Source organism: Hypanus sabinus, chromosome 11 (assembly GCF_030144855.1).
Source record: "Hypanus sabinus isolate sHypSab1 chromosome 11, sHypSab1.hap1, whole genome shotgun sequence".
Lineage (NCBI taxonomy): Eukaryota > Metazoa > Chordata > Chondrichthyes > Myliobatiformes > Dasyatidae > Hypanus > Hypanus sabinus.
The window spans coordinates 103,494,636-103,509,797 of NC_082716.1; the positions used below are offsets into that span (position 1 = coordinate 103,494,636).

General features: G+C 49.0%; 1 protein-coding gene across 1 annotated transcript in view; it reads right to left on the reverse strand.

Annotated features, from left to right (window-relative positions):
- Window positions 1–325: 325 nt before the first annotated feature.
- LOC132402228 (glia maturation factor gamma-like) overlaps window positions 326–15,162 on the reverse strand; it is a 31,226-nt gene continuing 16,389 nt past the window's right edge. Inside the window, exons 5-7 of the mRNA XM_059984994.1 lie at window positions 11,446–11,526; window positions 6,305–6,378; window positions 326–536 (exon numbers count right to left, since the gene is read on the reverse strand). Coding sequence (XP_059840977.1) covers window positions 465–536; window positions 6,305–6,378; window positions 11,446–11,526 — 227 coding nt within the window. The 3' untranslated portion in view covers window positions 326–464. The remainder of the gene's footprint in view (window positions 537–6,304; window positions 6,379–11,445; window positions 11,527–15,162) is intronic.

Here is a 15,162-nt window from a genome sequence, read left to right on the forward strand (position 1 = left end):
ACAGCTGTCTGTGGCAATGAATTCCACAGATTCACCACTCTCGGGCTACTCTCTGTTCTAAAAGGACATTCCTCTATTCTGTGTTCTCTGGACTCTCCCACCATAGGAAACGTCCTCTCCACATCCACTCCATCAAGATCTTTCACCATTCGATGGGTTTCAATCAGGTCACCCCTCATTCTTCTGAATTCCAGTGAGTAGAGGCCCAGAGCCACCAAACACTCCCATGTAGAATGGCCTACTCCTGCACGTATCTTCTATGTTTCTGTATGACCAGCCTTTCAATCATATTAAAAGCTCACCTAGAACAGAGACACATCACTAATGACTTATAAATCCCATTTATTTCAACAGTATAAAACTCCAGCATTAAAATAAAACTTGTGTTGCTCTAATAGGCTTTGATGCAACAAACCAAACTCTCCGGGTGAGATGTTTGCACGGCCAGGGTGAGAGCCAGGCCCTCAGCGGAAAAACGCCAGCTTCTCGCACAACCAGCTTTCGGTGAGCTCCTCGGTGCTCCGAATCTCGAAAACCTGTTGCCAACCAACAGGAGAAGCCAGTGAGTGTGACATGCCTCTGGCACCAAGTCATGTGGTGGACTTCACTAACGTCGTGGGAAAAAGGTGCATTCACAGTATGGAAACCCCAGATGTCAGTAGATCTAATGAGGTGCGGTGGTGCAGACACCCGGGTTCAACTCCTCGGGCGCAGTCTGAGTGTGGAGTTAGGGGCAGAGGGGGCTTACCAAGATGCTACCTGGATTGGAGACCGTGTCTTCTGAGGATAGATTGAGTGAGCTTGGACTTTTCTCTCTGGAGTGAAGAAGGATGAGTGGTGGATTGATAAAAGTGTGCAAGGTGATAAGAAGCTGTATGCGGAGACTTTTTCTTGAAGAAGGGTCTCAGCCTGAAATGTCAATTGTCTATTCATTTCCATAGACACTGACCTGCTGAGCTCCTCCAGCGTTTTGTGTGTGTTGCTCTGTCCATAAACACTGTCTGACCTGCTGAGTTCCTCCAGCATTTTGTGTGTGTTACTCTGTCCATAGACACTGTCTGACCTGCTGAGTTCCTCCAGCATTTTGTGTGTGTTACTCTGACCATAGACACTGTCTGACCTGCTGAGTTCCTCCAGCATTTTGTGTGCGTTACTCTGTCCATAGACACTGTCTGACCTGCTGAGTTCCTCCGGCATTTTGTGTGTGTTACTCTGACCATAGACACTGCCTGACCTGCTGAGTCCCTCCAGCATTTTGCGTGTGTTACTCTGTCCATAGACACTGTCTGACCTGCTGAGTTCCTCCAGCATTTTGTGTGTGTTACTCTGTCCATAGACTCTGTCTGACCTGCTGAGTTCCTCCAGCATTTTGTGTGTGTTACTCTGTCCATAGACACTGTCTGACCTGCTGAGTTCCTCCAGCATTTTGTGTGCATTACTCTGTCCATAGACACTGTCTGACCTGCTGAGTTCCTCCAGCATTTTGTGTGTGTTACTCTGACCATAGACACTGCCTGACCTGCTGAGTTCCTCCAGCATTTTGCGTGTGTTACTCTGTCCATAGACACTGTCTGACCTGCTGAGTTCCTCCAGCATTTTGTGTGTGTTACTCTGTCCATAGACTCTGTCTGACCTGCTGAGTTCCTCCAGCATTTTGTGTGTGTTACTCTGTCCATAGACACTGTCTGACCTGCTGAGTTCCTCCAGCATTTTGTGTGTGTTACTCTGTCCATAGACACTGACCTGCTGAGTTCCTCCAGCATTTTGCGTGTGTTACTCTGTCCATAGACACTGTCTGACCTTCTGAGTTCCTCCAGCATTTTGTGTGTGTTACTCTGTCCATAGACTCTGTCTGACCTGCTGAGTTCCTCCAGCATTTTGTGTGTGTTACTCTGTCCATAAACACTGTCTGACCTGCTGAGTTCCTCCAGCATTTTGTGTGCGTTACTCTGACCATAGACACTGTCTGACCTGCTGAGTTCCTCCAGCATTTTGTGTGTGTTACTCTGACCCTAGACACTGTCTGACCTGATGAGTTCCTCCAGCATTTTGTGTGTGTTACTCTGTCCGTAGACACTGCCTGACCTGTTGAGTTCCTCCAGCATTTTGTGTGTGTTACTCTGTCCGTAGACACTGTCTGACCTGCTGAGTTCCTCCAGCATTTTGTGTGTGTTACTCTGACCATAGACACTGTCTGACCTGCTGAGTTCCTCCAGCATTTTGTGTGTGTTACTCTGACCATAGACACTGTCTGACCTGCTGAGTTCCTCCAGCATTTTGTGTGTGTTACTCTGACCATAGACACTGTCTGACCTGCTGAGTTCCTCCAGCATTTTGTGTGTGTTTCTCTGGATCTTCAGCGTCCGTAGAAACACTTGTCTTTGTGACTTTTTCCCAGGACGGTTCAGATTCACTGGGTGGGGTTTGGGAGTGTTGAGTGGCAGTTAGATTCACTGGGTGGGGTTTGGGAGTGTTGGGTGGGGGTTAGATTCACTGGGTGGGGTTTGGGAGTGTTGAGTGGCAGTTAGATTCACTGGGTGGGGCTTGGACAGCTGGGTGGTGGTTAGTTTGACTGGGTGGGGTTTGGGAGTGTTGGGTGGGGTTTGGGGTGTTGAGTGGCAGTTAGATTCACTGGTGGGGTTTGGGGTGTTGAGTGGCAGTTAGATTGGGTGGGAATTGGGAGTGTTGGGTGGGGGTTAGATTCACTGGGTGGGGTATGGGGTGTTGAGTGGCAGTTAGATTCAATGGGTGGGGCTTGGGGTGTTGAGTGGTAGTTAGATTCACTGGGTGGGGTATGGGGTGTTGAGTGGCAGTTAGATTCAATGGGTGGGGTTTGGGGTGTTGAGTGGCAGTTAGATTCACTGGGTGGGGTTTGGGGTGTTGAGTGGCAGTTAGATTCACTGGGTGGGGTTTGGGAGTATTGGGTGGGGGTTGGGGTGTTGAGTGGCAGTTAGATTCACTGGGTGGGGTTTGGGGTGTTGAGTGGTAGTTAGATTCACTGGGTGGGGTTTGGGAGTGTTGGGTGGGGTTTGGGGTGTTGAGTGGCAGTTAGATTCACTGGGTGGGGTTTGGGAGTGTTGGGTGGGGTTTGGGGTGTTGAGTGGCAGTTAGATTCACTGGGTGGGGTTTGGGAGTATTGGGTGGGGTTTGGGGTGTTGAGTGGCAGATTCACTGGGTGGGGTTTGGAGTGTTGAGTGGCAGTTAGATTCACTGGGTGGTGTTTGGAGTGTTGAGTGGCAGTTAGATTCACTGGGTGGGGTTTGGAGTGTTGAGTGGCAGTTAGATTCACTGGGTGGTGTTTGGGGTGTTGAGTGGCAGTTGGATTCACTGGGTAGGGTTTGGGAGTATTGGGTGGGGTTTGGGGTGTTGAGTGGTTGTTAGATTCACTGGGCGGGGTTTGGGGTGTTGAGTGGCAGTTAGATTCACTGGGTGGGGTTTGGGAGTATTGGGTGGGGTTTGGGGTGTTGAGTGGCAGTTAGATTCACTGGGTGGTGTTTGGGGTGTTGAGTGGCAGTTAGATTCACTGGGTGGGGTTTGGGGTGTTGAGTGGTTGTTAGATTCACTGGGCGGGGTTTGGGGTGTTGAGTGGCAGTTAGATTCACTGGGTGGGGTTTGGGAGTATTGGGTGGGGTTTGGGGTGTTGAGTGGCAGTTAGATTCACTGGGTGGGGTTTGGGGTGTTGAGTGGCAGTTAGATTCACTGGGTGGGGTTTGGGAGTATTGGGTGGGGTTTGGGGTGTTGAGTGGCAGTTAGATTCACTGGGTGGGGTTTGGGGTGTTGAGTGGCAGTTAGATTCACTGGGTGGGGTTTGGGGTGTTGAGTGGCAGTTAGATTCACTGGGTGGGGTTTGGGGTGTTGAGTGGTTGTTAGATTCACTGGGCGGGGTTTGGGGTGTTGAGTGGCAGTTAGATTCACTGGGTGGGGTTTGGGAGTATTGGGTGGGGGTTGGGGTGTTGAGTGGCAGTTAGATTCACTGGGTGGGGTTTGGGAGTATTGGGTGGGGGTTGGGGTGTTGAGTGGCAGTTAGATTCACTGGGTGGGGTTTGGGGTGTTGAGTGGTTGTTAGATTCACTGGGCGGGGTTTGGGGTGTTGAGTGGCAGTTAGATTCACTGGGTGGGGTTTGGGAGTATTGGGTGGGGGTTGGGGTGTTGAGTGGCAGTTAGATTCACTGGGTGGGGTTTGGGAGTATTGGGTGGGGGTTGGGGTGTTGAGTGGCAGTTAGATTCACTGGGTGGGGTTTGTGGTGTTGAGTGGTTGTTAGATTCACTGGGCGGGGTTTGGGTGTGTTGTATGAGGTTTGGGAGTGTTGGGTGGGGTTAGATTCACTTGCTGGGATTGGGAGTGTTGGGCTGGGGTTTGGGAGTTTTCTGTGAGGATTGGGAGTGTTTGCTGAGGATTAGATTCACTGGGTGGGGTTTGGGAGTGTTGGATGGGGGTTAGGTTCACTCAGTGAGGTTTGGTAGTATTTGGTAGAGTTAGTTTCACTGGGTGGAGTTTGGAATTAGTGGTTTGGTGTTTGGATTAATGGTTTATGTTGGGATTAGTGGTTGGTGTTCAGAAATGTGGTTTGTGTTGGGATTATTGGATTGTTGGGATTAGTAGGTGTTTTAAGGATTAGTGGTTTCTGTTGGGATTAGAGTTTTGTGATGGGATCAGTGGTTGGTGTTGGGATTAACGGTTTGTGTAGGGATTAGTGGTTTATTTTGGGATTAGTGGTTGTTGGGATTAGTGCCTGATATTGGGATTCGTGGTTTGTGTTGGGATTAGAGGTTTGTTTTGGGATTAAAGCTTTATGTTGGGATTCGTGGTTGTTGTTGGGATTCGTGGTTGTTGTTGGGATTCATGGTTGTTGTTGGGATTAGTGGTTGTTGTTGGGATTCGTGGTTGTTGTTGGGATGAGTGAATGTTGTTGGGATTAGTGGTTGTTGTTGGGATTCGTGGTTGTTGTTGGGATTCGTGGTTGTTGTTGGGATTCGTGGTTGTTGTTGGGATTCATGGTTGTTGTTGGGATTCGTGGTTGTTGTTGGGATGAGTGAATGTTGTTGGGATGAGTGGTTGTTGTTGGGATTCGTGGTTGTTGTTGGGATTCGTGGTTGTTGTTGGGATGAGTGAATGTTGTTGGGATTCATGGTTGTTGTTGGGATTCGTGGTTGTTGTTGGGATGAGTGAATGTTGTTGGGATTAGTGGTTGTTGTTGGGATTCGTGGTTGTTGTTGGGATGAGTGAATGTTGTTGGGATTCGTGGTTGTTGTTGGGATTCGTGGTTGTTGTTGGGATGAGTGAATGTTGTTGGGATTCGTGGTTGTTGTTGGGATTCGTGGTTGTTGTTGGGATTCGTGGTTGTTGTTGGGATTCGTGGTTGTTGTTGGGATTCATGGTTGTTGTTGGGATTCGTGGTTGTTGTTGGGATGAGTGAATGTTGTTGGGATGAGTGGTTGTTGTTGGGATGAGTGGTTGTTGTTGGGATTCGTGGTTGTTGTTGGGATTCATGGTTGTTGTTGGGATTCGTGGTTGTTGTTGGGATGAGTGAATGTTGTTGGGATTCATGGTTGTTGTTGGGATTCGTGGTTGTTGTTGGGATGAGTGAATGTTGTTGGGATTAGTGGTTGTTGTTGGGATTCGTGGTTGTTGTTGGGATGAGTGAATGTTGTTGGGATTCGTGGTTGTTGTTGGGATTCGTGGTTGTTGTTGGGATGAGTGAATGTTGTTGGGATTCGTGGTTGTTGTTGGGATTCGAGGTTGTTGTTGGGATTCGTGGTTGTTGTTGGGATTCGTGGTTGTTGTTGGGATTCATGGTTGTTGTTGGGATGAGTGGTTGTTGTTGGGATGAGTGGTTGTTGTTGGGATGAGTGAATGTTGTTGGGATTCGTGGTTGTTGTTGGGATTCGTGGTTGTTGTTGGGATTCGTGGTTGTTGTTGGGATTCGTGGTTGTTGTTGGGATTCATGGTTGTTGTTGGAATGAGTGGTTGTTGTTGGGATTCATGGTTGTTGTTGGGATTCATGGTTGTTGTTGGGATGAGTGGTTGTTGTTGGGATTCGTGGTTGTTGTTGGGATTCGTGGTTATTGTTGGGATTCATGGTTGTTGTTGGGATTCATGGTTGTTGTTGGGATGAGTGGTTGTTGTTGGGATTACTGGTTGATCTTGAGCGGTGATAGGTGGAAAAGGTAAAGGGTAGAAGAAGACGGAATCTGGAGAGGAGAGTGGACCTTAGAAGAAAACGGAGGAGAGGAACCTGAGAGAATTCCGAACAATTGGTTTTAAAAAGCATAGAAACAATACTCATTTCTCAGCAGCACCCACCTTGCTGATTTCTGAAGCCTGAACCAATCTGTTCTTACTCCCAGCATACATCACCTGCTGTTGGGGATTACAACCTGCAGGTCAAGGTGAGAGTTATTAGTAGTGTGTCCCAGCATAGAGTGGAGACTGGTGACACATATCAGACACCCAGAGGCTTTAAAAGTAAGTGTTGGGGTCACATGGTGACCATGGTCACTGCATTTGTCCACCTTCCTAAGTAAGGAGTGAAAAGAGAAACCTCAACTCTCTTACCGCCACCCATCACTCCCCCCATCCAGCAGCCGATGACCAAGGTCCCAATAGTTTCAGAAGTAACAACCACTTTCCTTGTTTACATCTGGTAGGAGGAATTTGCAGGGCATGTCATCCTGAGTGTTACAACTGAGAGCAGCAGTGAATTACTGAACTTGGAAGCATCTCCCCATCAGAGGTTCAGGGGACCGACTTTATCTAAGGTGCAGATGGGTTGATTGCTTAAATATGAAGGGACTCGAGGCTGTGAAGTTAGTGCAGGGAGCCGGGTCAGTCATGAACATAGGACATTACAGCACAATGTAGGCCCAAGATGCTCTATTGGCCTTGTAACTTATGCCAAGATAAATCCAATGCTTCCTTCTGGTGTAGCCCTCCATTTTGCTAATGGTCTAAATCAGGGGTTCCCAACCTTTCTATGTCATGGACCCCTACTGTTAACTCAGGGGTCCGCGGACTCTAGGCTGGGAGTCCTTGGACTCTGAAACCATGGTCTCACTAAAAAGCAGAGCAGGTTTAGGTGGCCAACCTACAGCTTCCAATTCTTATACATTTTTAGGTTTTGTAATATGGGACATAGAACATTCCTGCACAGAACAGGCCTTTCATCCCACAATATTGCACCATCTTTGTAAACTACTCTAAGACAAATCTAAACCTGCCTACATACTCCTCTTTTTTCTTTCATCTACATGTCTATCTAAGAATTTCTAACTCTTAGATTTATCTAACATCACAGATCCCAACAAGGCACAGAGCTCGACAACACACAGAGCCCGACAAGACACAGATCCCAACAACACACAGAGCCCGACAAGACACACATCCCAACAACACACAGAGCCTGACAAGACACACGTCCCAACAACACACAGAGCCTGACAAGACACAGAGCCCGACAAGACACAGATCCCAACAAGACACAGAGCCCGACAAGACACAGATCCCAACAACACACAGATCCCAACAACACACAGAGCCCGACAAGACACAGATCCCAACAACACACAGAGCCCGACAACGCACAGAGCCCGACAAGACACACAGCCCAACAACACACAGAGCCCGCCAAGACACACATCCCAACAACACACAGAGCCCGCCAAGACACACATCCCAACAACACACAGAGCCCGACAAGACACATATCCCAACAACACACAGAGCCCGACAAGACACACATCCTGACAAGACACAGAGCCCGACAAGACACAGATCCCAACAAGACACACATCCCAACAACACACAGAGCCCGACAAGACACACATCCCAACAACACACAGAGCCCGACAACACACAGATCCCAACAACACACAGAGCCCGACAACACACAGAGCCCGACAACAAACAGAGCCCGACAAGACACACATCCCAACAACACACAGAGCCCGACAACACACAGATCCCAACAACACACAGAGCCCGACAACACACAGAGCCCGACAACAAACAGAGCCCGACAAGACACACATCCCAACAACACACAGAGCCCGACAAGACACAGAGCCCGACAAGACACAGAGCCCGACAACACACAGAGCCCGACAACAAACAGAGCCCGACAAGACACACATCCCAACAACACACAGAGCCCGACAACACACAGAGCCCGACAAGACACAGATCCCAACAAGACACACATCCCAACAACACACAGAGCCCGACAACACACAGATCCCAACAACACACAGATCCCAACAACACACAGATCCCAACAACACACAGAGCCCGACAAGACACACATCCCAACAACACACAGAGCCCGACAAGACACAGATCCCAACAACACACAGAGCCCGACAAGACACACATCCCAACAACACACAGAGCCCGCCAAGACACACATCCCAACAACACACAGAGCCCGACAAGACACAGATCCCAACAACACACAGAGCCCGACAAGACACAGATCCCAACAACACACAGAGCCCGACAAGACACACATCCCAACAACACACAGAGCCCGCCAAGACACACATCCCAACAACACACAGAGCCCGACAAGACACACATCCCAACAACACACAAAGCCCGACAAGACACAGATCCCAACAACACACAGAGCCCGACAAGACACAGATCCCAACAACACACAGAGCCCGCCAAGACACACATCCCAACAACACACAGAGCCCGACAAGACACACATCCCAACAACACACAAAGCCCAACAAGACACACATCCCAACAACACACAAAGCCCGACAAGACACAGATCCCAACAACACACAGAGCCCGACAAGTCACAGATCCCAACAACACACAGAGCCCGACAAGACACAGATCCCGACAAGACACACATCCCGACAACACACAGAGCCCGACAAGACACACATCCCAACAACACACATCCCGACAAGACACAGAGCCCGACAACACACAGAGCCCGACAAGGCACACATCCCAACAACACACAGAGCCCGACAAGACACACATCCCAACAACACACAGAGCCCGACAACACACAGAGCCCGACAAGACACAGATCCCAACAAGACACACATCCCAACAACACACAGAGCCTGACAAGACACAGATCCCAACAACACACAGAGCCCGACAACACACAGAGCCCGACAACAAACAGAGCCCGACAAGACACACATCCCAACAACACACACCTGACAAGACACACATCCCGACAAGACACAGCCCGACAAGACACAGAGCCCGACAAGACACACGTCCCAACAACACACAGAGCCCAACAAGACACACATCCCAACAACACACAGAGCCCGACAACACACAGATCCCAACAACACACAGAGCCCGACAAGACACAGAGCCCGACAAGACACAGAGCCCAACAACACACAGAGCCCGACAAAACACACATCCCAACAACACACAGAGCCCGACAAGACACACATCCCAACAACACACAGAGCCCGACAACACACAGAGCCCGACAAAACACATATCCCAACAACACACAGAGCCCGACAAGACACACATCCCGACAACACACAGAGCCCAACAAGACACAGATCCCGACAAGACACACATCCCGACAACACACAGAGCCCGACAAGACACACATCCCAACAACACACAGAGCCTGACAAGACACAGATCCCAACAACACACAGATCCCAACAACACACAGATCCCAACAACACACAGAGCCCGACAAGACACACATCCCAACAACACACAGAGCCCGACAAGACACAGATCCCAACAACACACAGAGCCCGACAACGCACAGAGCCCGACAAGACACACATCCCAACAACACACAGAGCCCGCCAAGACACACATCCCAACAACACACAGAGCCCGACAAGACACACATCCCAACAACACACAGAGCCCGACAAGACACACATCCCAACAACACACAGAGCCCGACAAGACACACATCCTGACAAGACACAAAGCCCGACAAGACACAGATCCCAACAACACACAGAGCCCGACAAGTCACAGATCCCAACAACACACAGAGCCCGACAACACACAGAGCCCGACAACAAACAGAGCCCGACAAGACACACATCCCAACAACACACACCTGACAAGACACACATCCCGACAAGACACAGCCCGACAAGACACAGAGCCCGACAAGACACACGTCCCAACAACACACAGAGCCCAACAAGACACACATCCCAACAACACACAGAGCCCGACAACACACAGATCCCAACAACACACAGAGCCCGACAAGACACAGAGCCCAACAACACACAGAGCCCGACAAAACACACATCCCAACAACACACAGAGCCCGACAAGACACACATCCCGACAACACACAGAGCCCGACAAGACACACATCCCAACAACACACACATCCCAACAACACACAGAGCCCGACAAGACACAGAGCCCGACAAGACACAGATCCCAACAACACACAGAGCCCGACAAGACACACATCCCAACAGCACACACATCCCAACAAGACACAGAGCCCGACAACACACAGAGCCCGACAAGACACAGATCCCAACAACACACAGAGCCCGACAAGACACACATCCCAACAACACACAGGGCCCGACAAGACACACATCCCGACAACACACAGAGCCCGACAAGACACAGATCCCGACAAGACACACATCCCAACAACACACAGAGCCCGACAAGACACACATCCCAACAACACACAGATCCCGACAAGACACACATCCCAACAACACACAGAGCCCGACAAGACACACATCCCAACAACACACAGAGCCCGACAAGACACACATCCCAACAACACACAGAGCCCGACAAGACACACATCCCAACAACACACATCCCGACAAGACACAGAGCCCGACAAGACACACATCCCGACAACACACAGAGCCTGACAAGACACACATCCCAACAACACACAGATCCCAACAAGACACAGAGCCCGACAACACACAGAGCCCGACAAGACACACATCCCAACAACACACAGATCCCAACAAGACACAGAGCCCGACAACCAGTCCGACAAGACACAGATCCCAACAACACACAGAGCCTGACAAGACACACATCCCAACAACACACAGAGCCCGACAAGACACACATCCCAACAACACACAGATCCCAACAACACACAGAGCCTGACAACACGCAGAGCCCGACAAGACACAGATCCCAACAAGACACACATCCCAGCAAGGCACAGAGCCCGACAAAACACGGATCCCGACAAGACACAGGTCCCAACCGCACACATCCCAACAAGACACACGTCCCAACAAGACATGCATCCCAACCATAAGTCATATCCCAGACAAGACACAGGTTCCAAGCAAGAGCCAATGCAACCTCGGAGAAAGCTGAAAGCAACGTCTCAGCAAGGACGGGCGAAGTGACAGCCATGATGAGACAATACTTCTGAGACAGGGGTCCAGTGCAGTCGCTGACCAACCTTACCAACTCACCCTGCGGGCTGCTGAAGATCAGGCACATTGGGTAGGACACCCTCTTGTCGTGATGCACATACTTATAGCTGTAAACTACGAATCTGATCAGCTGTTAAGAAACATAAGCTCCTGCTGCCCTTTGAACTGGGAATGAACACTATATGATAGTTGGGGAAAATTAAATGAGTGGAAGCAATCCGTGAAAGTCGTAAACTATCATAACAAAGGAGGGAAGGTTTAGTAAGGCGGGAAGGCTCCGAAAGACAAAGACCATTCATCAGACAGGGAAAAAAAACGTAATTTTACAGTAAACTGCACCCTTTCAATAGCTTTTATGCTTTATTCTGCACTGTTATTGTTTTACTGTCCTCGAGCTCAACACGCTGGGTAATGCATTGAGTTACAAAGTCATAGAAAAGTACAGCAGAGAAACCGGTCCTTCAGCCCATCTAATCTGTCCTGAACTGCTGATTCCCACCGACCTGCTTCAGGACCATAGCCCTCCATACCCCTACCATCCATGTACCATCCAAACACCTCTTAAACATTGAAATTGAGCTCACAAGTACCACTTGCATTGGCAGCTCGTTCACCACCCTCTGAGTGAAGAAGTTTCCCCTCATGTTCCCTTTAAACTTTTCACCTTTAACCCATGACCTCTGGTTGTAATCCCACTCAACCTCAGTGGAAAAAGCCTGCTTGCATTCACCCTGTCTATACTCCTCATAATTGTGCATACCTCCATCAACTCTCCCCTCAATCTTCTGCACACCAAGGAATAAAGTCCTAATCTAAACATTCTTTCCATATAACTCAGATCCTCCAGACCCTGCAACTTCCTTGTAAATTTTTTTCTGTGTAGTATTTATTTTGTATTTTTTAATTTAGAGATACAGCTCAGTAACAGGCCCTTCCAGCCCAATGAGCTCACACCCACCCAGTTACACCCAAGTGAGGAACATCTGGAGGCTCTGGGCCTTCACTTACAGGATTTTAGAAGAATCAGGGAGGATCTCATTGAATACCGAAAGGCCTACATTGAGTGGATATGAAGAGGGTGTTTCCTATGGTGGGGAGGAATCTAGGACCAGAGGGCACTGCCCCAGAATAGAGGGAGGTCCATTTAGAGCAGAGTTGAGCAGGAGTTTCACAGTGAATCTGTGGAATTTGTTGCCACAGGTGGCAGCTGAGGCCAAGTTAATGAGTATATTTAAAGCAGAAGTTAATAAGTTCTTGATTAGTAAGGCCTGGGAGTAAGCAGGAGAACTGGGCTGAAGGGGGTAATAAACCAGCCATCAGAATAACGGAGCAGACTGGATGGGCCGAATGGCCTAATTCAGTTCCACGCAGTCACAGGGAGAATGTACAAACTCTTCACAGACGGCAGCAGAACTGATCCCCAGCAATGTTTTGCTGATCACTACGTGACTGTACTGCCCTGAAAGGGTGGCAACGGTAGCCTGGTGGTTAACGCAACACTTTACTGAGACCAGGGTTCAATTCCCACCATTTCCTGCAAGGAGCTTGCCGGTTCTTCCATTGGCCATATGGGCCTCCTCCCACAGTCCAAAGATGTTGCAGTTGGTAGGGTAAATGGCCATTGTGAATTGTCCCATGATTAGGCTCGGGTTAAATCAGGATTGCCAGGCAGCATAGCTGTGACAGCCTATTCCATGCAGAATCTCAATAGAAGTGTGCAAGACAAGCTTTTCACTGTATCTTGGTACATGTGACAGTAACAGTCACAGACACCCAATCTGAATATTGACTCTAGAATTCTGATTGTTGTAAGACCATTAGACGTGGGAGCGGAATTAGGCCATTCGGCCCCTCCCGTCTGCTCTGCCAATTTATCATGGCTGATTTATTATCCCACTTTACCCAGTTTTCTTGCCTTCCCCCCATACCCTTTGATGCCCTAACTAACCAAGAACTTATTAACATCTGCTTTGAGTATACCCAATGACTTGGCCTCTACAACTGTCTGTGGCAATGAATTCCACAGATTCACCACCCTCTGGCTAAAGAAATTTTAAATGGATGGTCCTTGACTCCCCCACCATAGAAAGTATCCTCTCCACATCCATTCTATCAGGGCCTTTCACCATTCAATAGATGAGATCTCTCCTCATTCTTCAAAACTCTAGTAGGCACAGGCCCTGAGCTATCAAAAGTTACTCCTCATATGTTAACCCTTCCATTCCTGAGATCATTCTTGTGAACCTCCCCTGGACCCTCTCCAAACCAGCAGATAAGGGACCCAAAACTGCTCACAATACTGGTGAGCAGTACGTGGTCTGAACAATGCTTGATAAAGCCTCAGCATCACATCCATGCTCTTATACTCTTGAAATGAATGCAAGCATTTGCCTTCCTCACCACTGACTCAGCCTGTAAGTTAACTTTTAGTGAATCCTGCAATTTCCAAGTCACTTTGCACCTCTGATTTTTGAATTTTCTCCCCATTAAGAAATAGTCATTTTACTAAAGTGCATGACCACACACTTTCCTACACTATAACGTTCTTCGTGCTGACAAAGACAGGTTAACTTATCAAGAGTTTGACATAAAAAAGCCAATTCGTGACTTTTGGTTTTGCAGTTGGAGGAGCAACAAGCGCCACCTTCTCCCAGGACAGGGGCAGCAGCAACTCACACAAGGCTGCTTCTGCACCCTGCTACTCTGACTGGCGACAGAGGAGGCATGACTTAGACACAGAGTGCCTCGCTGTCAGCAGTCCTGAGACGAGCACAAGCAAATCGCCTGAACAGGCTGGTGTTCCGCCATTTCCCACGCCCTTCGCTGCCTTAGTCACTCTGATTTCTAATGATGAATTTGTTCCGAGTTTCGGTCTGTGCTGTGTACTGGTACCGCACCCGCTGTGTAATACGTAGAGAATTGTCAAACACTGAGGGCTTTTATAATCACCACAGAGAGAGTCTCAGCTCCTCTTTCTGGAATGGATTCAGTGCCAGAGCAGAAAAGAGAAAGAATTGCTTTAAGACACACTGACCACCAGCCTGCCTTAAAGAAACACTGACATATAAAATAACTTCCAGACAAGTTCACACACAGGGGAAAATACAGCTTTTACACTAGGGAGCACAACTGTCATATCTGGTCATCAGATCTATTGAAATGTTGGGACATAAGACCATAAAACAAAGAAGCAAAATTAGGCCATTTGGCCCATCGAACATTTCATAGGTTTCAGTGAGATCCTCCCTCATTCTCCTGAAGTCCAGTGAGTACAGGCCCAGAGTCATCAAACACTTAGCTTGTGATGAGCCTTTCAATTTTCATGAATCTCTTTGAACCCTCTCCAATGTCAGCACATCTTCTTAGATAAAGAGCCCAAAACTGCTCACAATATTCCAAATGAGGCTGCACCAGTCCCTTATAAAGTCTGGGGAGACTGGTCATGCCTGTTGATCATGTGGTCTGGGGAGATTGGTCATGTCTGTTGATCATGCGGACATGGAGAGATTGGTCGTGCCTGCTAACCCTGTGGTCATGGGGCGATCGGTCGTGCCTGTTAACCCTGTGGTCAGGGGAGATTGGTCACGCCTGTTGATCATGTGGTCATGGGAAGATTGGTCATGCCTGATAACCCTGTGGTCATGGGGCAATTGGTCATGCCTGTTAACCCTGTGGTCTGGGGAGATTGGTCACGCCTGTTAACCCTGTGGTCATGGGGAGATTGGTCATGCCTGTTAACCCTGTGGTCATGGGGCA